Consider the following 15,484-nt stretch of genomic DNA (forward strand, 5'->3'; position numbering starts at 1 on the left):
AGAGAACGGCCCGCCCTCTTTACTCTTCCTCTCCAGATGAAGCCAAGGAGGAGTTCCTGGATCTGCTTGATGTGTTGCTGCCGCATGCCCAGACATATGTCCCCCGGCTGGTAAGGATGGAGGCGTTCCACCTCAGCCTGTCCCAGAGTGTGGTTCTGCGCCACCACTGGATCCTCCCCTTCGTGCAGGCTCTGAAAGCCCGTATGACCTCCTTCCAGAGGTGAGTGCTTCCCTCTGCCTCTCTGCTCCCTCCCCTCCACGGCTTCTCCTCCTCTCCTGAGCTACTGCGGGCATTACCCCAGCAGGCAGGCCAGACCTAAAGATAGAACACAGCCCCTCTCCCGGGGCTGCCTGCTCTACTTCTCGTCCTCCGTGACCTTGGGTATGCCGTGGAAGCTCTTGACACCCCTGATGCCTTATCTGCTCTATAGGAAAAGCCAGCTGTTTTTCTGTAAGCTCTCGCTCAGTATTTCCCGCACTTCTGTGACCAGATGTGTAGAGTTTTTTTCCACACCAACAAATTATCCAACTCTCCAGACACCCACTGGGTGTCCTATAATCGAACTCAATTCTGACACTAATAACCCAGGGTTAGTGCAGACTTCATAGGTTAAGGGCTCAGTCCCACAAGACTGCGCTCCATGTCAGACACCATCTGCAGTGTTGAGCTCTCAGGTTACACACAACATCTGTCTCATTTCACTACAAATCAGAGGTTCTATGGACCCCCTCCTCAGGTTTGATCATTTGCTAGAATGGCTCACAGAATTCAGGCAAACAGTCCACTTACTAGGTCGCCAGTTTATTACAAAAGATGTATTAAAGGATACACATGAACAGCCAGATGAAGAGATAGGTAGGGTGAGGTCTGGAAGGGTCCTGAGCATGGGAGCTTCTGACCCTGTGGAGTTGGGAGTGAGCCACCCTCCCAGCACATGGGTGCGTTCTTATTCACCAAGGGAAGCTCCTCAAACCCTGTAGTTCCAAATTTTTACGGAGGCTTCATCATGTAGGCACGATGGATTATGAACTCAGTCCCTAGCTTCCTTCCCATCCCAGGAGAGTAGGGGGTGGAGCTGAAAGTTCCCAGCTTCTAATCATGCCTTGCTCTTTCTGTGATCAGCCCCCATCCAGGACCCCACCAAGAGTTGCCTCATTGGAACCAAAGATGCCCCTGTCACCCAGGAAATTCCAAAGGATTTAGGAGCTCTGTGTCAGGAGCCAGGGTCACAGACCAGATAATAGAACAAAAGATGCTCCTAGCACCCCCACTGCTTAGGAAATGACACAGGTTTTAGGATCTCTGTGTCAGGAACTGGAGGCTGAGACCAACACATATGTTATCATTTCACAATGATAGGTCAAACAGGCCATGGTAATGGTGGGAGCTACCTCATGGGGGCCTATGGGGGTGAAAGGAGATCATGGGTGCCCTCAGCACAGCACTTGGGTGAAGGGTTAGTACCAGACCCCGCTTCTGGTTTTATCTGCCAGCCTGGGGCTTTTTTTTTTTCCCCTTACCTATTGCATTATTTCATAACTCTTTTCCTACCAGAAATGCATCTCCTGCTAGACTGGTCCAGATCAAAACCCTGCTCTTTCACTGAGGCTCTCCCAGTTGGCATATCCTGCAGAATCCCTCCGTCCAGAGATCAGTCCGTCCTGTGGTTGTTTCACAGGTGACCCCTCCGTCTAGAGATCAGTCGGTCCTGTGGTTCTTGACCCCCGGTGGTCATTTCACTCACCCTCATATGCAGTCATTCCTGGGTCCATCTTCCTTCCTGGAGCCCACGTTCCTCCAGGCCAGGACTGTGGCTTCTCTCTGAATTACCCCACAGCTTTTTTCCAAGTGCTCTGCTCACAGTAGACATCAAATAGATGCCTGCTGAGTCATGGAGCAGGAATGAAGGAGTCCAGAGAATATCTTTCTGGATCCTCTACTGTTGATACTAGAAGGAGCCTAAGAAGCTGCCCGGCTGGTGGTTTTCTGATCCTGCCTTTATCAGCAGAGCCTTTTTTCAAATGAGGTGTTGCACAAAAGCCTGATGTGTGGCTGTGTAAAACAGAAATAAACAGTCTTCTAGCCAAAGCCCCATTCCCACAGTTCAGGGGGCCATAGGCCCAGGAATTCCATAGGATGTCACTGCCCAACTGGGAAACTGCTCAGTTAGCTGAACCCCTTCTGAGGGCCAGAGGAGGACAGGATTTGTCCCAATCCAGTCACTCGGCCAGGGAATCAGGACTGAAACTCATCTCTCAACCTAGTCCAGCCCTCCCCCTCTTTGGATTGTCATTATCAAATTGATTGATTGTATATTATCAGGACTCTCTTAACCACAGGTGCCAGAAGCCCAACCCAAAGTGGCTTAAACCAAAGAGAAATTTATAGGCTGGTATAACTAAAAGATTCAGAGGTAGCACTGGCTCATGCATGAGTGGACCGGGGTGACAAGATATCAGATGGCACCTGACTGTCACCACCACAGGCAGACTGTTCACCATCTCAGCTCTGTCCCCTTCCTTTGTCACAATGACGAAGCCACCGTATCTCCTGGCTAATGGTGTACCAGCCTGGAAAGACAGCCTCCCTCTCTGATTGGCTTCAGCATAAGTCACAGGAATGACTGCCTGGTCTGACCCGGCTCCTGTGTGCTTTGTTTGGGAGTAAAGAGTTAACAGGCCCTTGCCCCTTCCACACAGAGTGCTTCCCTTATCCTGCGGAAGCTCTGCCCCTGGATGAAGGAGGAGAGCGGCTATGTTAGTGCTGATGACTGGCACACTGCACTTGCGCTAGGAAGACGGCATGAACTGCACCCCTCCAGGGAAGCCACGACCTGGGCTCCGCTGCATACAGTGGTTCCTTAATTGGGCATGAGTCCCTTGCTGGGACTTAGGAAAACTCTGCCTAAAGTCCATTGCAAGAAATACTGATCCCTGTGGGATGTATATGTGGCTGGTTCCCTTGCTCACTGAGAGACTAGAAAACAGCACCTGGACCCCTGGGCTGGTTCCCTCTGAGGAAAGGATCTGTGTCATGAGTGAAGCCCGGGCAGGTGTGGTCTCTTCAACTTTGATCACCTGGTTGAGCCTAAGGTGACGAAGAGTGAGCGGTGCACCCCTGATTCTGTTGCTGTGACTGAGGAAATGCTAAGCTCTGTTTGGCCAGGCCTGGGCAGCCTGCCTCTGGAGTAGGAGTGGAGAGCCATCCTGCAACATGAGGTTACCAGGAGAAGGAGTTTTGGTTGGGCACAGACATCCAATGTCCACTCCAGGATGTTTGGGAGACACCTTGAGAACTCTTCCTAAAAGCTGCACTTAACCGAGCTCCTGGTGGTTGTGTGATCCCTCACATTTTCTCCGGAGGCAGAGAGTTGGCTGACTGACTTTTGCCCTTGGGCAGATTGTGAGGCTCTACCCAGCATGCTGGTATATTATGTTCCCTCAGATGGGGGTGAGACCCTTGGCCTGGGGGCTGTAAAATGATCTGTTTCTGTGACGAGACTTTCCACGGTGAGATTGCTAGTGTCTCAGAGAACAAAGGACAGAACCAGTCCAAGTCAAAGCACTTACCTAGCTGAGCCTGACTCTTCCCGTGCTATTGATCTGAGGGGTGGGTGGGTGGGGGCATCTGTCTCGATTTCACACCAGCAGACCTATTCCCCTCACTAAAGGGTCATAGGTGACAACAAGGACTCTGGAAACAGGCAGACTGACTGTTCAAATCCTGGCTCACCAAATTCAGCTTCACCATGCCTCCATTTCTTTGTCTGTAAAATGGGCATAATTGTAGGCCTGCTCACAGAGTTGTGTGAGGATTCGAGAAACGGAGTGTGCAAAGGCTTGAGCTCAGCCCTGACACGTGAAGAAATGTTCTCGTGATTGCTTAGATGAAATCGGAGTCGTCTGTTTTTTAAAAAACTGCAAGAAATGAATCAGCTGTTAAGTGGTCCATTATCACCTACTTGATCAATAAGGCTTTCTCAGTTCCCATCAGTAAAGTTGAGATAGTCTCAAATTGTTTATCAAAATGAACTGCTATTAACAAAGTAAAATTTTTACTAGCACCTGGATGATGTTGTGTGTTACTCGGGCTGGGTGATTTCAAGGTCTTGTCCAGCTCTAATGTTTTAGGGTTCAGTATACCACCTGCATAATGGGGTGATAACATTAAGTGCAAAATGAGTTAACTGTATTTTCAAAGTGCTGTTTTTTTTTTTAACATAAGCTATTTTTTCTGCCTTTTTTCTTACGATTTTTCCTGAAATGTGGTCTTCTAAATTTCAGATTCTTCTTTACTGCCAACCAGGTAAAGATTTACACCAATCAAGAGAAAACCAGGTGGGTCCTTCCAACCCCCAGTCACCATTAGAGGAAGATTCTTTGGTGCAAAAATTGAGTGCTTTGTTTCTGGACTTGTTTGTCCCGTTGTTTGTTTGCTTTTAACCAACTCTATGACTATAAAGGCAGCTATCCCCAAATCTGAACCTTTCTTTAAGAAAAATAACTGGGAGATCCCAGGCACAGTAGCACATGCCTGTAATCCCAGCACTTTGGGAGGCTGAAGCAGGTGGATAGCTTGAGCTCAGGAGTTCCAGACCAGCCTGGGCAACATGGCCAAACCCTGTCTCTATGAAAAATACAAAAATTAGCTGAGCATCGTAGTGTGTGCCTGTAGTTCCAGCTACTTGGGAGACTGAGATGGGAGGATCGCTTGAGCCCTGGAGGTCGAGGCTGCAGTGAGCCAAGATTGCACCACTGCACTCCAGCCTGGGCAACAGAGTGAGACCCTGTCTCAAAAAAAAAAATAAAAAGGCCAGGTGCGGTGGCTCACGCTTGTAATCCCAGCACTTTGAGAGGCCAAGGCGGGCAGATCACCTGAGGTCAGGAGTTCGAGACCAGCCTGCCTGACATGGCGAAACCCCATCTCTACTAAAAATACAAAAAATTAGCTGGGTGTGGTGGCTGGCGCCTGTAATCCCAGCTACTCGAGAGGCTGAGGCAGGAGAATCGCTTGAACCCTAGAGGAGGAGGTTGCAGTGAGCCAAGATCACGCCACTGCACTCTATCCTTGGCGACAAGAGTGAAACTCTGTCTCAAAAATAAATAAATAAATAAATAAAAAATGACTGGAGGAGCATGTGGGGGGTGGTGCACAGAGATTGAGAGAAACATCTTGGTTTAGTAAAAACCTGTCAAAGTCAGAAAACCTGTTTCTGCCCAGCTCCATCCCAGTTGTGGTGTTTGGTCCGTGTCTTCATCTCTGTGACCTTTCGTTTCACACTGGCACACGCCTCAACATCCATTGTTAGGCAGTTGTAAGGCTCAAATGAGCCCCAAGGCCTTTGAAAAGTTAAAAGTATTAAAGTGTTAGATGAACGTAAGAAGAAATGATTATGCTGCCTTCAAAGCGAGCCTCCCTGTCTGATGCACTCACTGGGCCACCTTCTCTGAGCACTTCTGAAAGGGGCCTCATTTATTCGTTCATTTATTCCATGCTGCACAAGTTTGTTAAGCACCCACTTGTGCCAGGCATTTGCTGTACGCTAAGGATTCATCAGTGAAGAGGTAGAAACGGCCCCTGCTCTTTTCAATCTCATATTCGGAGGGGAGACATAATAAACAAGTAATGAGAGTGTTTGTTAATAACTGGTATGATCTGATGGTCAGGAGTGGGTAGTCCAGGAGGGTACCAGGAAAGTGGCCAGGGAGATGACATTTGATGGTGACCTGAAAATGAGAAGCCAGCCTTGGGAAGAGCTGTTGCAAGAGCTTCAAGCAGAGGACATAGCAAACTAAGTGACTCCGAGGCAGGGAAGATTTCAGCATGTTTGAGGAGGCCAGTGAGGCAGACCCCAGAAAGCACGTGGGAGAATGATAGGAGATGAGATGGGCAGGGTTAGCCCATCCAGGGGCTGCAAGGTCAAGCAAGGAGTTTGAATTTTCAGTATAACGGAAGCCACTGGAGGGATTTGAACAGAGGAGAGGCATGATCTGATCTATATCTGGGGATGTCAGTCTGGCTAGATGGTGTGTCTGTGGCCATGGAGTCTGGGGGCATGATAGAAGGGAGCAAGAGTGGATGCAGGGAAACCAGAGAGGAGCCAGGTGTCATTGTCCAGGTGAGGGACCATTGGTGGCCTAGATTAGGGTGATGGCCATGGAAGACCAAGAGGTGGACACATTGGGGATACACTAGAGGCAGAAGCACCCAAATTACCAATGGGTTGGATTTATGTGAAGCAAGGGGAAGACGAACATTGATTCCTGGGTTTGAGGCTGGAACAACTGGCCCCGTTTTCTGTGATAAGAGACACTGGTGGGATAAAAAGCAAAAGTTCTGCTTTGTACCTGTTTGTTTGTACCTGTTAGGTTTTGCTGTCTATTGGACCCCTAGGTGGAAATGTCACGTATACAACTGGGTGTTCAGGAGAGGGACCAGCTGGAGATAGAAATGTGGGCAGTGTTGGCCTGTGTGGGAAGCGGGGCTGGGTGAGATCAGCCTCCTGGAGAGTGCAGATGGAGAAGATCCAGTGATCTTCACCATGGGGAGGCTGGAGAGGAGAGAGGGTGGCAGAGGACACTGAATCGGGAGACGGGAGGCAGGATTAAACCAGGACTGCGTGGCAGGTGATGTCTTGGGAGCCAAGAGAGAAAAGGGTTTCAAGGATGGAAGAGTCCACTGTGTGAGATACTGCTGGGCGGGTACAAGGCGGACGCGAAGTGTCCCTTGGATTTGGTAACATGGAGGTTGTTGGCAACTTTGACAAGAGCACTTCCAGCAAAGTGGGTTGAAGATGGGAGGTGAGAAAGAGATAGTGATGGTGGACAAATCATCTTTTTGAGAAGTTTCACTGAGAATGGGATGGGGACTGGCTGAAACCGTGGGTTCAGGGGAGAGTTTTTAAAGATGAGAGAGAGCGTGGCTGAGTGCTTGTGGGAGGCGTGGCAGATGCCAGGGAGCAAAGTCCTTGAGAAGAGGCCTCGTTGAGGACAGGAGTCGTTTGCAATTGGAACGATGATGGAGAATGGGGGTGCAGAAGCTTCTGGGTTTGTGACTTGGCAGTGGTGGGTGAAGGCGTTCCTGGAAGGGTTATTAGATCCAGGGGAGGGAGGAGAGCTGTGTGGGTGAGAACTGGGAAAGGAAGATTTACAGACAGAGAATCTGAGGACTGAGAGAGTTGGCTCATGGAGCAGGAAAGTGAGTGTACCAGGGAGATGGTGAGACCCACAGCCCAGGCCTCTTGGCCTTCTGCCTGGCTCCTCCTCGGCTGCGCAGATGGCTGGTGTTCTCAGAGGCTGCATCTCATGCCTGCGTTGTCTTCCTCTCCCCAGGACCTTTATTGGGCTTGAGGTCACTTCAGGGCATGCCCAGTTCCTGGACCTGGTTTCAGAGGTGGACAGAGTCATGGAGGAATTCGACCTCACCACTTTCTACCAGGTAATGAATGGGGCTGCTGCTTCTCCATTGACCCATTTCTAACGAGAATAAAACTGTCTTTAAAGAAGCCCTCGTAAGAGGCAAACCAAAGACCCTTCAGAACCTCCTGTGTCGGTGCTCCGAATGCCAGCCTTCTGAGGATGCACACCTCGGGAGGTGAGGGCTTTGAGGTGTAGTCAGATGCAGCCCACCCAAAGTCCGACATTTCTTAGAAATCTTGCTTTATATCCTAAATATGCCCGAGATTTGTACCTTCTGCTCCATAATGTTCCCATGTTGTTTTCACCTTTTTTAAGTAGATGTCCCTAATAATTTTTGGTCAGCTTGACCCTCAGAGAAGAGTTGTAGCTTCATACACCTTCCTGCACCTTGCCCAGGCCCTCCAAGGGCACTTGGACTCTAAGTCGACTGTCAGGGCTTTGAAGGGCCATTCATTTTATTTGATATATGTTTTTAAACTGTGCTGAGGGAGATAAGTATGAATTTGAATGAAGACAATTATTGTTGCTTCAAAACTGGAGACTTTGGGGATTTTGTTCATGTCATCTGAAAAGTATGGTATATACTGGAATGTCCTAGATCAGAATAGAGGGTGGATTTTCTTTCACGTCACAGATGTAATGACCCTCTATGATACTTCAAGGAAAGCCTCTGTGAATATGACTGTCTTAGCTCAGGCTGTCATAACAAAATACCATAGACTGGGTGGCCTAAATAACAGAAATTTATTTTTACACAGTTCTGGAGGCTAGAAGTCCAAGATCAAGGTGACAGCGTGGTTGATGTCTTTTTTTTTTTTTTTTTCTTTTTGGAGACAGAGTCTCACTCTGTCGCCCATGCTGGAGTGCAGTGGCGCAATCTCAGCTCCCTGCAACCTCCGCCTCCCATGTTCAAGCAATTCTGCCTCAGTCTCCCAAGTAGCTGGGACTACATGTGTGCAACACCACACCCAGCTAATTTTTGTATTTTTAGTAGAGATGGGGCTTCACCATGTTGGCCAGGCTGGTCTCAAACTCCTGACCTCAGGTGATCTGCCTGCCTTGGCCTCTCAAAGTGCTAGGATTACAGGTTTGAGCACTGCACCCGGCCAAGCGTGATCGGTTTCTGGTGAGGGTTCTTCCTGGCTTATAGATGGCTACCTTCACATGGTGGGGCAGGGGTTGGGGGCCGCAGGGAGAGAGAGCAGTGCCCAAGCTCTCTGTGATTAAAGGGCACTAATCATGAGGGTCCTGCCCTCATGACCTCATCTAACCCTAATTACCCCTCAAAGGCCCCATCTTTACATACTATCACATTGGGGGTTAGGGCTACATGAATTTGGGGGAGGGGACACGATTCAGTCCATAGCAAGGACCAGTCCTGTGCTGTTTTGTCTGTCTGTGGAGGGTGCTTTGGATCAACACTGAGGATCTTGTCTCCCACTGGGCAGGCCAGGGATCCAGCAAGGATGTCACGACAGCTCTGTCACAGACCTGCTGTGATGGCAGGGCCTGCCAAGGCGTCCGGGTGACCGCCTGCCTCTCGTTTCCCTCCCCAGGACCCTTCTTTCCACCTCAGCCTGGCCTGGTGTGTGGGTGATGCACATCTCCAGCTGGAGGGGCAGTGCCTGCAGGAACTACAGGTGAATTTCCAGGGTGGGAGCACAGAGGGCGCTGAACTCCAGAAATGACAGGACAGATGCTGGAGAGCGGGAGGATGAGGCACCCAAACCTGAATCCCTGGGAAACAAATGACATGGCAGGAGGCCCCAACACCTTCCCTTGCGACTCAAGGTGTGGCCCCTGGACTGGCAGCTTCAGTGTCACCTGAAGCTTATTAACAATACAGATCTTTGCCCCCACCTCCACCAAGACCTAAGAAATCAGAATTACATTTTAACAAGATCTCTGGGGATTTGTGTGCACATTACAGTTCTAGGGAGCACTGCCCTAGAACACTGATCTGTGAGGAGGCTGCAGGCTTCCCCTGAAGTCCTAGCTGCTTGCCCAGAGGTCAGAGGCTTGGGCCTGGCACTGAAAATGGGTGAAATGTACCAGGTGTAAGGAACATCCAGCCCCCAGAGTCTATCAAATTTTGATAAGTAGCTGAAAGATTCCACTTCCCCATCTGCGCCCTTGGAGGAGAACCAGCACGTTACATGAAGTGGTGAGTGGCGGCGATACTCCAGCCCTGCTTGGGGAGACAGTAGGAGTGTGGCCATGCGGGAAGGTTGGCCTAGAGTTGCCAGCACTTCTGCTTCATAAGAGAAGCCAGAAACCTAGATTTTTACATGTAATCTGTCAGTTTTCAAATGTCAGCAACTAATTTGGATGTTTAAAAAACATTTTGCAAGCCAAACCAAACATGTGCAGGCTGGATGCAGCTGTGGTCCCTCATTAAGGAGCCACCTTGCTCTTGGCCTGTTGTTGCTGGAGGTGGCAAAGAGCTCTAGTTTGAGCTCCGGCAGACCTGGGTCCCAGGCCTGGTTTTATTGGTTTCTGTGATCCAGGGCTCTGAGCATCTGTGTCTCATCTGTAAAGTTGAGATGATAGGACCAACCTCAGAGATTACAGAAGTGATCAGACAAGATCACCAATGCAGAGCCTGGGAGCCTGCAGCCTCAGCCTTGCCCAGCCTCTGAAGTTGGGTGAGCTGGTTTTGTTTGCAGTGCCCTCTGGGTCCCAGATGCCCCTTAATGTGACTGTCCTCCCCTGGCTGCTGTTTTAAGGCAATCGTGGATGGGTTTGAAGATGCTGAGGTGCTGCTGCGTGTGCACACTGAGCAAGTCCGCTGCAAGTCTGGGAACAAGTTCTTCTCGATGCCTTTGAAGTGAGCACCAGAGGCCTTCCTCCTCCAGGGCCCTCTGCAGACCAGGCTGAGATGGAGGAACCTGCTAAAATTGATGGAGATGCTTCTAGCCTCCCAGTAGGAGGCCCCAGCCATGCCTTCAACCTGGCAGGAGGTGTAGCCACTCCTCATCCTCCCTGAGTGCTGATATTCTCTCTCTCTCTCTCTCTTTCTCTTCCTCTTCTTTCTCTCTCCTCTCCTCTCTCTTCCTCTCCTTTCTCTTCCTCTTCCTCTCCTCTCTCTTCCTCTCCTCTCTCTTCCTCTCCTCTCTTCCTCTCCTCTCTCTTCCTCTCCTCTCTCTTCCTCTCCTCTCTCTTCCTCTCCTCTCTCTCCCTCTCTTCTCTCTTCCCCTCCTGTCTCTCTTCCTCTCCTCTCTCTCTCTCCCTCTCTTCTCTCTTCTTCTCCTCTCTTCCTCTCCTCTCTCTCCTCCTCTCCTCTCTCTCCTCCTCTCCTCTCTCTCCTCCTCTCCTCTCTCTCCTCCTCTCCTCTCTCTCCTCCTCTCCTCTCTCTCCTCCTCTCCTCTCTCTCCTCCTCTCCTCTCTCTCCTCCTCTCCTCTCTCTCTTCCTCTCCTCTCTCTTTCTTCCTCTCCTCTCTCTCTCTTCGTTTCTTCTCTCTCTCCTGTCTCGGCTGTTGTGGGTTGCAGGTTGGGTGCTGCTGTGTTGTGGTCCTTCCCAGAAACTACCAGTAGAGGGCAGCCTGGGCATCCTAATTCTTACTCTGGTTGTTACACAAAGAAAATATTGGGGTCACTGGCGAGCCCACCCACACTTGCCAGAATCTCCACTGTAGTCCCCCTAACAAACAGCCCTTCACTCCTTCTCCCACTTCAGCAATTTGTATTTTGATGCCATTGGCCTCAGATCAGAGTGTTTTAAATCATCACGCCCTGGCTTATCCCTGGTCAAGCCAGGACACGGGGTGCTTCAGTGGGTCTGTCACCCTCTCTCCTTGAAGCATGTCGCTTTTATTTATTTACTTTTACTCTCACCCTGCTCCTGTGCCAGCAGGGGCCACTTCAAAGCCAAGGTACAGGGTGATAACTTGTGGTCCAGCATCAGTTTTCTCCACTTCTTTCTCCCACTCACCCCCAGCAAGGTGCCTGGGGAGACTTGAGCAGATGTTTCATCTTGGCCTGGCCAGTGGCTGAAAGCCAGGCCTCCAATGCACTGTGACCTTTGGCTTCCCCAGCAGCTTTCCCAGAGAGGCAGAGGGGCCTTCCACAGCCCGGGTTCTCCTGCTGCCTCCTGCCTGCTGCAGCTGCAGGCATTCTGAGGGGCAACGTGGAGGAAGGGCCAGGGATGTATGGGATTTTAATTTTTTCATCAAACCTTCCCCATGGCAAAGAAACAGTCAGTCCTCTTCAGGTGTCTTCTGGATTTCTGGTGATGGAGAGAGAAATCTTTTTATGTTACAGTTTTAAATTATGTTCAACAAATAAAAATTGCATTTTTTTATTTTGGATCTTTTTGGACTACTTGTATTTAACCCAGTGAAAAGATGACTGTCACCTTCCCCTACCCTGTCCAGCTGTGTCTCACAGTTTGGGAGGATTCTTGGAAGTCTCTGCTGTGACTTCCAAGGTGGCCTTGAGAGGCATTAATGATGCTTTGGTAAAATAAGGGTAGGGAGGGGTCACCCGGCCTGCCAGGTCTACACACAGAGTTCTCACATAGCACATCTAGCCTGGAGCTAGGTGGCGGGGGTCACCACCCTCATCCCTCACCCACATAGGCAGACATTGACGCCTCATACTGCTGTGACACTGAGCACCTCTCAGAACCTTCTCGTGTCTTCCTCCCAGTATCCCCCTGAAAGGTAAACAGGGTGGGAATGTCTAGTCCTCTGCTACAAGAACAGGTTAAGTGACTTGCTTGCATGAGAAATAGGGCCGTACTCAGCCCTAACCTCAGGTCCTGTGCTGGGGTGGCCCTGATCCAGCGCTGCACACCACCTCGTGGTCAGACCTGGCATCTGGGTGGGGACATAGGGCTTGAGGGAAAGGTGTGGGGAGAGGGGCCTGTTGCCCAGGCTCCCATGGTGGCCCCTGCAACCCCACCTTTCCTGAAAGGGGCAGCCTCCCAGCCACTGCACTGAAAGACCCAGGCACATTCTGTGCCTTGTTCCTGCTCCCCACCGCATTGATCTGCTGACTCCAACTCATCATTAGGTTGGTTCTTCTGGAGAGGAGGAGGATGCCGGGCACACTTTCTGGCTTGTAAGCAACATGGCAACTCTGGCTGTGCAGCCTGCAGTTAACTGACACCTGCCCTGTGCCAGGTCCTGAACTGGGCACTTGGTGAACCAGACTAGGTCTGCCCTCTGGGTGCTCACAGCAGGGCTGAGCAGGCAGGGAGCACAGAAAAGAATCCCCATCCTCAACATGGCACTTCCCCAGACTTGGGTGCTGGCTCTTACTGGGAGGGGGGCAGGTGTGAGGTAGGGCCTCCATCAACAAGCCCAGGAAGAGGGACTGGGCCATTCCCCTGGGGGAGGATGTGGCTGGGGAATCCGTCTGTGCTGAGGATGGAATTTGAGTGCAGCAACTTTGAGAAATGGGCCAAGATCAATAACCGGCTCCTCAATGGAGAATGGAAGGTGGCAATGGAGGAAGGAAATAGGAGCCTCGCTGAGGGGGAGGGGTGGGCAGGCTGGGCCTGAGGAGGAGGCTGGCGGCAGGAGCTTGGCGGGCACCCAGACACTGAGTGTGCCTCTGGAGCAGAGTAAGCCCGTTGAGCGAGCGCTCCCGCTGACAGTGCAGAAGGAGCCGGGGCTCTTCCATAAGAGGAGATTCTCCATGAGAGGAGAAACATGGGAGACAACTTGAGACAGAGGGAAGACCAGAGCAGGCTGCGGTCCCCCTCAGGCAGGCTGGCCCAAAGAAATGCTCTTGATGAGGATTTTATCGCACCAGGGAGAGTATAAAATCAACACATCTGGCCTCGGTGTCCTCAGATGTTCCCCGCAGGGCAGGGAAATCATTTCACGCCTGTTTGGCCGATTTCCACCTGGCACTCTCCAGCGCCTCTCCAGACCACCCCAGCTTTGTTTCCAAGGGAGAGGGAAATTACCTTCGCTTGTTTGTTTATTCCTTGTCTTGGCACCAAGAGTCCCAAGGCCTGCTTCACCTTTGATGGTGTGTCGGGTGGGTGCATCGCCCAAGGGGCCCCTGGAGAGGAGAGCTGGGGGGAGGGGGTGTCCTGGGCCTAGTTCCATCCCACAGCTACTTTCCTTCACTGAACAGGAGACCTCCCCTACAACCTCAGAACTCTCCTTTTGCAAATGAGGAAACAAACCCAAAGAGGGGAATAACTTGCTCAGATTGCCCAGTAAATTACAGCTGAGGCAAAAACCCAGGGACCTGGCTTCTGATCCAGAGCTTTTTACAACCCCTCACACCACATCAGGACCTCTAAATGAAACTGCTCTGAAACACCATGTCTGGGCTTTCGTTCAAAAGACCAAGAAAAAAAGGTGTGTGGTGGTGGGCGGGGGTGTCAGGGCATAGATGAAACGGTATTGGCAAAATATGGATAAGGTTTAAAGCTACTTGATGGAAGGGCTGGAGTTCACACATCTCAGTCCCACTGACTAGTACTTTCAGGCTTTGGGTGCTGGCCAGACCCAGTAGAAACCCAGCTATCTTGGATTGGATGTAGGTGCAAATCCACCTTGGATTCCCAAAGTACCTATAGGAGCCAGAACCAATAATTGGGAGGTTCAAGATCTGGTCACAGGGGATGTCATTTCCTTAAGGCAGGACTGGACCCCAAGAGAGGAACCTCCAACAGAGAGAAAATCACCAGACTTGACCAACGGAGGCCTCAAAGAATGTTGCTCCATTCATTCCTGGGCTCCTCTCACTAACAGCTAGCCCCTTAAACCCCAACCTTTTTTTTTTTTTTTTTTTTTTGAGACAGGGTCTCGCTCAGTCAGCTGGGTTGAAGGGCAGCGACATGATCATAGCTCACTGCAGCCTCAACCTCCTGGGTTCAAGTGATCCTCCCACCTCAGCCTCCCAAGTAGTTGGGCCTACAGCCGTACACCACCACACCTGGCTAATTTTTGTATTCTTTGTAGAGAGGTGGTCTTGTCATGTTGCCCAGGCTGGTCTTGAATTCCTAGGCTAAAGCAATCCTCCCACTTCGGCCTCCCAAAATGCTGGGATTACAGGCTTGAGCCACTTTACCTAGCCCCAAACTATTTAAAATTGGCTAATCGGGACTAAATATCATGAAAGAGTGCAACGTGGTCGGTTAAACAAGGACAACCCTGTTGTCCGTGTCTGAAGACCAGTGCACATTTCCCAAAAGCAAATTTCAAAGTGGAGAATTTAGAAACCCACTTCCCAGATGAAGGATCCCACAGAGAAGTGAGTCCGTGGAAATGATGAAATTGCCCGGTTCCTTTCTCTAAACTCTGACTTGCTTTCCCCAAGGACATCCCAGGAGGGTTCAAACGCGCCCTCTCTAAGGCGCTCTGCCAGGTCTCCTGATTTCCAGTTTCCGGGAGGTGAGGCCGGCTAGGGTGCCCCGAGGGCCTGCTCTAGAGAAAACCGCCCTCAGGTGAGGATGGCTTCCATTTCCGGGTCTGAAGATAAGGAATAGCTTATCTTTGGTCTCCGCCCTCCTGCCTGCAACCCTCACCCACTGACCACGCCGGCCACTCCGCCGCGCCAGGGCTGCCCTTGGCCTGGTCCCCGGGTCTCGGTGAACCTTCGACCCGGGCCTCCCAGCTCTGGCCTCCTGCATCCACCCCTCCCCGACCTCAAGCTGCTTCCGGAATAGAATGAAATCCAGCTCGTTAAGCTTCGCTGGGAGGTGTGTCCACCCGCCCCGCGCTGAGTCAGGCCGCACTGTCGCACTTCACTCTCACCAGCCAGTGGCCAAAGTGCTTGGGCACCTATTGCGCCAGGCCAGGAACCGGAAGCCTTACCTCGCCCTCACACCAACTCTTTGCCCCACGTTCCCGATAACAACACGGAGGCTCGGAGAGGTTAATTTGCCCACGTGCAAGCGGCAGCTAAGGGGCGGACGCGGAACTTGAACCGTGTCCCTCCTAAACCTGCCCCTTGTCCGCCGCAACGCGCCCTCGACGCGCACAAAACCCTCACTTTGCTACTGAGGAAAGTTATTCAATGGCCAGAGACACCCTGGGGCTTTTGAAAAGAGGTTTCAGGCTGACAAATATCCATATATATATATATATATATATATATATAT

At 51.0% G+C, this 15,484-nt stretch overlaps 1 protein-coding gene across 3 annotated transcripts in view; it reads left to right on the forward strand.

Moving 5' to 3' along the window:
• USB1 (U6 snRNA biogenesis phosphodiesterase 1) overlaps positions 1-11,726 on the forward strand; it is a 23,507-nt gene extending 11,781 nt beyond the window's left edge. For all 3 annotated transcript variants that reach the window (XM_054533991.2, XM_024233378.3, XM_063717309.1), the window contains exons 3-7: positions 37-220; positions 4,285-4,338; positions 7,333-7,438; positions 8,976-9,059; positions 10,146-11,726. In XM_054533991.2, the coding sequence (XP_054389966.1) occupies positions 37-220; positions 4,285-4,338; positions 7,333-7,438; positions 8,976-9,059; positions 10,146-10,250 (533 nt within the window). In that variant the 3' untranslated portion in view covers positions 10,251-11,726. The remainder of the gene's footprint in view (positions 1-36; positions 221-4,284; positions 4,339-7,332; positions 7,439-8,975; positions 9,060-10,145) is intronic.
• Positions 11,727-15,484: the final 3,758 nt, after the last annotated feature.

The sequence above is a fragment of the Pongo abelii genome, chromosome 18 (genome assembly GCF_028885655.2).
Source record: "Pongo abelii isolate AG06213 chromosome 18, NHGRI_mPonAbe1-v2.0_pri, whole genome shotgun sequence".
NCBI classification, from domain to species: domain Eukaryota; kingdom Metazoa; phylum Chordata; class Mammalia; order Primates; family Hominidae; genus Pongo; species Pongo abelii.